Source organism: Epinephelus moara, chromosome 16 (assembly GCF_006386435.1).
Source record: "Epinephelus moara isolate mb chromosome 16, YSFRI_EMoa_1.0, whole genome shotgun sequence".
NCBI lineage: Eukaryota > Metazoa > Chordata > Actinopteri > Perciformes > Serranidae > Epinephelus > Epinephelus moara.
The window spans coordinates 24,328,672-24,337,354 of record NC_065521.1 but is presented as its reverse complement, the minus strand read 5'-3'; the positions used below and the strand labels follow the sequence as shown (position 1 = coordinate 24,337,354).

Genomic DNA, 8,683 nt, shown 5'->3' with positions numbered 1-8,683 from the left:
AATGTAATCAATACTTACATAAAAAGTAAAAAAGTACATTAATGTTTATACCAAAATAACCAATTCCGTTAATCAGATGTATAGCTGTCTAGCAGAATCCCCTTTCATAGGACATTTTAGTGAAGTTAAATCACATAAAAGTCACTTTCTGAGACTGTGAAAAAAAGAAAATTATTTTGTAAATTGGCTTCATGATTAAAGAATTACCCTCATAGTAGTAAACTGTCCAAGACAATCACCAAAGACATCATTATCTTTATGGGTGGGTGATATGTTAGCTTGTAATAAATCAAATGTGTGTCCTTATAAGAAGTAGAGTGCATATAATTAAATTATTTTCTTAAAAAGCTCATTAGATGTTGAACTTGTCACTGGGGGAGTTTTTCTTATCCAGACAGAGAGTCTAAGGATAGAGGGTGTCCTATGCTGTACTGATTGTAAATCCCCATTCAGGGCAATTTGTGATTTTGTGATCTTAGGCTATATAAATAAAATTGATTCAAGTTATTTCTGAGCCATCAGAATGTACAGTGCTGCCACACACAGAGGAACACTTTGTAGATACTATTTTGCCTTTTGCTATTTAACTGATTAAAATATATTTCTTTAGATTTTTAAAATAAAATCTCAGCTTAAATTACTGTTGCACGATGTGTCACAATTCACACGATAAAAGGAAGTAGTTGAATGAACAAAACGAGGGGGGTCTTTCCCCTCTCGCCGTGGTTTCCTTCCTGATATTCTCACCCTATTCTCTTTCCTTGGAAGTGAACGTCCTGACTGTGGCAGTATGAGGCAGCACTGTATACAAGCCTACAACAACAGGCCAAAATATTATTAATGCATAAACATAAAACAAGATGCAATGGTTCAATTTAAGAATATGCTTAATCAGCTTTTGTTGTATGTTTGAGAATGCATGAAGTATTAAAGACGAGGCATCTGATGTAATCCACAGCAACTGTTACGTAACATCACAATTTTCCTCCAATATACAAACCACACGAAACATCTCACTCAGAGGCCTTTTAACAAGACAATAAATGTGAATTCAGGGACAAGCTTAGAGAGTCCTCCAGTGGATAATCTGAGAACTGACCGTGCTCGAGTTGACTTCTCTATTCCTGTAAAGCAGTGTCCTGGAGTACCCTCTGTCCTGCACGTTTGAGATCACTCCCTGCTCCAACAAAGCTGATTTAAACCAGAGTCAGAGGCAGTTTCTGAAGAAATGTTGTGTGGATGCTAGTTGAAAAAGTGAAATGTGTTTAAATAGTATAGCCTAAATGTCACTGAAAATTTAAACAGTACTAATGTATGAAAGATGTGCAATATTGTAAGTTTTCTTTAAGCTGATGCAAAACTTAATTGCTGGCTTTAAAAGTTGAATTATAACGATAATATATGAAAGAAGTGGAATAATTTAAGGTTTGCTGAAAAGCTGATGCTACACTGAACTGCTGGCTTAGATGTGTAAGAAAGTAAAGTTTAAGGAATAGGTAACAAGTGTAATGTGTTTAAATAGTATAGCCTAAATGTCACTACAAAGTTAAATTGTTTTAATAATGTAAGAAAGATGTGCAATATTGTACGTTTTAAGCTGATGCTAAACTTAATTGCTGGTTTTAAAAGTTATTTAATACCAATAATGTATAAAATATGTGGAATATTTTAAGGATTGCTGAAAAGCTGATGCTACACTGAACTGCTGGGTTAAATGTGTCAGAAAGTAAAGTCAAAGGAATAGATGACAGTCAGTATAAATGTCACTGAAAAGTTGAATAAGACCAATAATGTGTGATAGGTGTGAATGCTGGAAGTATTCACACCTATCACACATTGGTCAGCTTGTTATTAAGCAGTTTCAGGACTTGACAATGAAGTGATCCTTTAAATAAGCTGTGTACTCCAGGAGAGGTTTGGGAATTAAAGACTAATGTAAAAGCAAAATACAATCAGCTATTCTTAATGCTTTGCCAAAGTCACCAGTGTTCATACAAAGAAAAATGCATTTTTCATATATTCAAAATAAATCTAAAATCCCTGTTAAGCTGTTTCTTACTGTCCCCTCTTACATCACAAGGTCTTTAGGTCTCCAGTATTTCAATAACTTCAAAACAGCTCCAAGTAACGCTCCTGACAGTTACTGTATGATGTGGTTTCTCGCATTCAAGTTCTTCTCATTGTAATGACTGTGATTCAGTCTAATGAGTGCAGTCAAACTGCAACTACACTCTACAGGCTTTAAGTGATCACAGCTGTATTCAGTCCTGAAAAAAAGATGCAATTTCACACGGTTACTGAGCTTTTAAGGCAGTGTTTAATTAGAAGTCCAAGCAGCAATACTTCCTGCTGGAGCCCCATTGTTTTTGCTGCCATTGTTACTTCTTCTTCGTCTTTTTTTTTTCTCAGCTAAAAGTGTTCATGCAGGAAAAACCTTAAGACCGAAAGTAGCCAAAATTGGCAGGTGGGCTGCAAATTCCACCCCCTACTCAGGGACATGAAATGGCACTCATTGACCTCAAGGTGGCACTGTAACAATCAAGTCCATGTTTCTGTCATCTCAAACTGCTTGGCCTAAAGTCAAAATTGCTGCAATGGAAGTTTTGTGACTCTTTCTCAAAACCCTATTGTTGAGACCTCGTCAGAAACCATTGGGCCAATCGTCCCAAAACTTTGTCAGGATCATCTACAGGCCTTTACAGTTATATATGCAGTTACAGCATTTTAACTGTTGTAAGCATGTTAAGTTTCCAAAAGAAATGTGATGTCATTGTCTCAACTTGCAAGAAGGTGTGTGAAAAACCATGTTTCCCCAGTGGCTTTTTCAGGAAGACACCTTCTCTGGGATACAGAGCCCCCAGGGGGCCAAGTCCTACTTGCCAATGATGTAGCAATTCATGTAAGTGATATGTTTTCAAGTGTCAGTCGAAGTCCTATAACGTTTGCAGTCTGCTTGTACCTTGCTCATTGCTGCTTGTGGCAGTATTTCTGATTTGTTAGATATAATATAGCTTTTCATTTAAGCACCTTAATTTCACCATTTTTGTGAAGAGCAATGAAAAGAAGAAAATGAACGGAATATAAAGGCATTTACTTTCATTAACAAAGAAAAAAGCACTTTTGCAGGTGTACACAAGACGTGATCTAAGGGGTTAATTGTTTACAGAAACAGAACAAGCAAACAAAATCAAGCACAAAATTGGTCAGATTTCAGACAGATGCCATTACAAACGTAAATACATCTTGCAAGCTTATTCAGTGAGTCTTTCACTAAAGGACATTAACTTAGTAATCATGCCGTTTCATGGTTGTAACATTTAAACATTTAATTTAAAATAAAGTATTTTTTAAACATATGCTGCAAACAAATTTGGACCTGGGAGCACCTTTGAAAACCCACACTGTTGCAAGTTAAGACTACAAAGATCTGTCATAAAAAAGAACATTTTATTCCTCCTTGGCAACTGCATCCTTCTTTAAAACAAAGCCCAAATAAATAGTACATCACATATGACAGCAGGCATGTTGACATCGCTTTTATCAGTGCTGCACATTTCCAGAGGGCTAGATAGAGGCAAGATTAGTGTGCCTGGCACATTTTGTTTAACCAATGATAATATTCTGCAACATTACGTTGCTTCTAGATAAATAAAACAGTTCCCATCTGGCACAATCTTTTCTGCTCTGATCACGAGTGTTTTGTTTTTTTTTATTATTATTTTTTGTTTTTCCTTAGTATTGCAAAAATGATTGCATTGTGAGTTCACTGAAACGTCACTGAGAGAAAGATGGCCACTCCAACTATCATATACACTTCATAACTTTTGTTCCTGAGCACGACATCAGAAACTGCATCCTCTCGATAGCCTGCACCATGAGACATTAGCCCTCATTCATAACCCTATCTTAAATTTTATTTTAATCTTTCAATGAGCATATATTTATTTTACCAGCCAACTCAACATTTTTTCATGATCTGTGACAAACCATAATAGTATTCAATTCATTTCTTAAGATATACCATTAAATATTTGCTGCAAATTTTGCCTATGAAAAATTAATCATAAGTATTTAAAATTTCAAAGACACACTGCCTCTCCAACCACCACATAATAAAAAAAGATTTGGAGATGTTTGTACGTGTATCCTGGGACAGAAATCTGTATTTATTTGCGAGAAGTTTGATAAATGAGGGCCACTGTTTGACAACATCCTATAATTTATTGGAGACACTTCCTTGCCAATAAATGCTGTGCGATAAGCTGTCTAATAATCAGCGATGTCTGAGAGCTCCCCAATGGTTTCATCACCTCAGTCTCTCAGCAGCAAGTAGTCTTTGATAGTCTCTGGTAGAGGAAGCTCTTTAACAGCCGTGGGGAGGAACTGAACACCAAGACTCTGCCGGACAGCACAGCGTGCAAGAGAGCGGAGCGTGGGTGCATGAGCCACCATGTTGGTCAGCCTAGCCAGCAGCTGAGGATCCTTACTCAGCTCCCTGGGAGGGGTGCCATCAGCCCGTCGGATTTCAAACCGCCCTGCTGCCCGGCACAGCAGCTCCAAGCACTCCTCCTCCTGTTCAGTACCCAGGCCCCGGGCCAACAGGGCCACCAGTCGAGAGATAGGGGTCTGGCCCTTCAGGTTTGTCACATGAACCTGGGCTCCGTAGTCCAAAAGCACTTTTACACTCTCTAGGTTACCCTTCATTGCTGCCCAGCTCAAGGGCGTGTCATTGTTGTAGTCCCGGGCATTAGGACAGGCCCCGCTCTCCAGCAAGGCCCTCACACACTCTGGGTTATCTTTAAAGGCGGCCCAGTGAAGTGGAGTGTCCTTGTTGCCGTCCAGGGCGTTTGGCTGGGCCCCATACTCCAACAGCAGCTCCACGCAGCTCTCGTCCTTCTCAGCTGCATAGTGCAGTGCTGTGCGGTTATATCCATCCAAAGCATTCACCTGATAAGGAAATGTAATGCAAATAGCAATGTTATGCTAAGGAGTTAACAACACTTTGTGCCATATTTTAACTGTGCAAGCAGAATGGCCTGCACAAAGTGGTACATCTGAGGTGCATGGACTATGTACTTGATGTTTTGGTATGTGCACAAGTATGTGCAGCAGCAGAGAGTGTGAGAGGGCTTGCTGAAGTGCAATATAGATCAGAGGGTGTGGTTGTTGGCCACCAAAATATCACACAGACGAGCAAAGAGAATTTCAAGGTCAGGAAAATACCAAGCTGTTGTAGTGCTGCTCGCACCGACACAAAACCAGAGCCCTACAATCAGAGGCTTGGTTCACTCAAAGTAAAAAAATAAAATAAAATAAAATACGGAACTACTTTTTACCAAATAGTGATTATCTGACTAATAATGACAGTGTTTCTAAAAGACATGTTGCTGTTGAATTTCATTATGTTGTTTTTTTGTTGTTGTTGTTTTTAAGTGTGAAGTATAAACATCTGACACTAGAGAGTTGGCTGTCAAACAGCAAACTTCTAGTGGCAAAATTTACTGAATTCTCATTCTCATAATTTCGGTTCCATGTTTGCTAACTGCAAGTTGTTTGTCTACATACTGTGTTTGATTTTTACATGTTTTTTGCACGTATTATTAAATTTCAGATGTTAAAACTTTCTTGAAAATGCCAACAGGAAAGCATTTTAAAAACAGGTCCCGCTGACACATTTGTCATGCACTGATGTTTAGTGTGATAATTAGCTAAGATTCAACTCTCTGTGCATTGACTTTCATATCATACACTGGCTGTCTGGAAGGTAGTACACTAATCTCAAACCTTGTGGTATGCTATGAGGAGTGGTCCTGTTTGTAGGAGTTATCTATGACATACCTCTGCACCCTTCTCCAGCAGCAGCTCCACACAGTCAGCATCAGCGACCATACAGGCGCAGTGCAGGGGCTTAAGTGTGCCATGCATCCGGTTCACATCAGCTCCCTTAGGGCATACAGGAGATAAATAATGTCAACATAACTGTTGGAGCTAAGGGATGTTATTTGTTTGAAGTTGGACTGGAAGATGAGCAGGCCTACCTTACGAATGAGATCCTCCACATTGTCGTGTGGGAATGAGCGGATGGCAGCAATGGTGCGGATGAGCCGCTCAGACAAAGAGTATTTACTTTGAATGCTTTGCATGATGTACCACATAGTAGAGCTCATGTGTAACTGAGGACCATGGCACCCGGGCCGGGGTGACACTACAGCACACTGAAACACATTTCCAAGAAGTTGGGGTTAATGGAGATCTCTGGACCTTGAAAGAATTGTGTATAAAAAAAATAAAAAAATAAAAAATTGAATGGTCCCTCAGGATTTTTTGGGGGTGATTAGACTTCTTGTTAGGTAGTGGAAGGGAGTGTATGTCACATGATTATGTCATACATTTTTTAATATAGAAATGCATTTATTCCAGCACAATTTGACCAGAGGTTTCCAAAGTACATTGTTGCAAAGTTAGTGACCTTCCCCATGTAATATCACGATCAAAGTGTCGTTTGATTGTGACAAATAAATGTGCACACACTGTAGAAAAGTATTCCTTTAATGTAGAATTACATTGGCAGTACATAGTCGGGTCTTCTAAGGCGACTTACATTGAATATTGGGGCTCCAGAGGAATCTCCCTTTATTTGGGAGTCTGTCATATATCCAACCTATTTTTTTAAATTCACATGTCAATTTGCCAAGACCAATGATCTCGAGGAATTTATTTGTTGATCTTAAGATCGAAATTTCATGCACCCATGCATGATAACAACCACAAATGATAACTTTAATTACCAAAATGAACACTGGTAACATTTGACAAATTAACATATTTTCCCTGTTCTTTAATCACAATTGTTTTGGGGTTAAATAAAAAGCGAAAGGACACAATATCTGCTCTGCCCATGCAATCTGGATGGTGTTTGCGTGTACTATCATGAGCCGATGCATAACGTTATTCTGCGGTTGCTGCTTCATCAAAGTGGCCCGACACAGATGTCTGGCAGCAGATTATTAGCCATGTAAGTAACTAGAGGTAAACAAATGACTGTCGCTGACAGCTAACGCTAGCTCATCTGACTAGAATATGCTCCACAACAAAAGGGGAAAAAAAACGTGGTGCACGTTTTAAACCAAATGACACCTTTAAAAATAGCTGAATAATTGCAATATACAAATTATAAGAGCCGATTGACGATGCTGGGTTGGTTCAGAGTAAAAAAAATATCCCTGGCTACATTTTCCACCGGCAGCTAGCACTAAGTTAGCTAGTTAGCAAGCTAACGTTAGCATCGAGATGCTAGGAACAATCGACTCTCGTAGGTGAAAAAAAGCAAATGACATTCACTTGAAACACTTGTGAGCGCTCTTTCAAATTATTTTCGCATCAATCGTTGCTAAATTACCGATGCTACTTAGACAACGTACCGTTTTTGGTCCACGGTTTGAAGGTCTGTCGGGTTACCGTATTGACTGCTGCTCCTTCCACATAAACAAAGCGTCAGAGCTCGCTCGGCCACGCCCTCTGCCTCGAGCTCCTGTTCCCCTGTATTTAAACTGAACCGACCCTAACGGCTGCTCTGCTTTAACTTCACATAGTTTGATATATTCTGAGTACCGGCTTTTACCATGTCTGCCTCGAAGGCTCGTCTTTACCGAGTGTACTTACTTTCCAAAAATAGCCATGTATGTCCACACCGCCAACCAACAGCGTGCTGTGAATGCCTCCAGCCCATGACCATGTTAAGGTACAATCGAACAAGTGGCTTCACAAATCACTGAAGACTGACAGGTCAGGCAGGCAGCCGCTGGTGGACAGCCAGACCAACGAGCCACAGACTATAAACATTTATGTTTTCAAGTTTTATAAAGTCATAGTTGCATAATGTCGTCTGGGCCCGTGGACACAAAATGTCAGAAAGGGGCGAAAACAGCTGTGAGAAGTTATGACGTCATCAAACTAAGAATTTTTGTCACCGACAGTTCAGATTACATGAATATTTAACACAGAGAGAACAAGCAAATGATCCCATTTGAGAAGCAAATGCTGAAAGAAGTGGGTATTTTTTCTTTGATTACTCGATCATTAAAATGTGCTGAGATCAGTTTTGTCAGTTGATTAACCAGCTTTCAGCACTTCTTCATTAACATCCAGGTCCAGACGCTCATTATCCATCTGCATCCTGATTTTGACAGAACATTTTATAATCACCAGGTATCATGAGCCAGATGGTTTTGGAGCTGATCAAATTGAAGATGAAATATTAGTTGACTAATCAATTTTGTCAGTCTTGCCCAGTAACTATTTTTATTATTAATTGTTTACATAATTTTTAAGCATAAATACCAAACACCTCCAACTTACAGTCTGTCAGTTGTCAGGCTTGGCTGCTTTTCTTCAACTCCTGTGATAATAAACTGAGTATCTTGTGGTTTCAGACTGTATTTTGGACAAAACAAGCAGTTTTTTTTATCACCACCGTGAGCTTTGGGAAATGGTGATGGTCAATTTTAAGTACAGTCTGACATCTTTACCTCAATTAATTGATGTGTATGGATCTGCACAGGGATAAAAACTGATACCCCAACTGTCCTTAACCCAACTGTCACAAAGCTACATTTTTGCTTTGTTTTATCCATTACTGACTTAATGGCCTTAAAGGGGAACACTGCCTAAATTAGGAATTCCA

General features: G+C 39.1%; 1 protein-coding gene across 2 annotated transcripts; it reads right to left on the bottom strand.

Annotated features, from left to right (window-relative positions):
* Positions 1-3,074: 3,074 nt before the first annotated feature.
* asb8 (ankyrin repeat and SOCS box containing 8) lies at positions 3,075-7,815 on the bottom strand. 2 transcript variants are annotated; one of them, XM_050065520.1, is made up of 4 exons: positions 7,663-7,815; positions 6,039-6,215; positions 5,839-5,943; positions 3,075-4,947 (listed from the first exon to the last, which is right to left on the bottom strand). In XM_050065520.1, the coding sequence occupies exons 2-4, from the start codon at positions 6,165-6,167 to the stop codon at positions 4,312-4,314; spliced, it is 870 nt and encodes a 289-aa protein (XP_049921477.1). In that variant the 5' UTR covers positions 6,168-6,215; positions 7,663-7,815; the 3' UTR covers positions 3,075-4,311. The 2 variants fall into 2 exon arrangements, with proteins under 2 accessions (XP_049921477.1, XP_049921476.1); XM_050065519.1 differs by lacking the exon at positions 7,663-7,815 and adding an exon at positions 7,422-7,645.
* Between the last annotated feature and the right edge of the window lie 868 nt (positions 7,816-8,683).

Coding starts and splice junctions, on each gene's coding strand:
- asb8 (XM_050065520.1), bottom strand. CDS start 6,167: ATGAGCTCTACTATGTGGTACATCATGCAAAGCATTCAAAGTAAATAC. Junction 5,944..6,038: donor TGGAGGATCTCATTCGTAAG/GTAGGCCTGCTC, acceptor GTATGCCCTAAG/GGAGCTGATGTGAACCGGAT. Junction 4,948..5,838: donor TGCTGGAGAAGGGTGCAGAG/GTATGTCATAGA, acceptor TTTCCTTATCAG/GTGAATGCTTTGGATGGATA.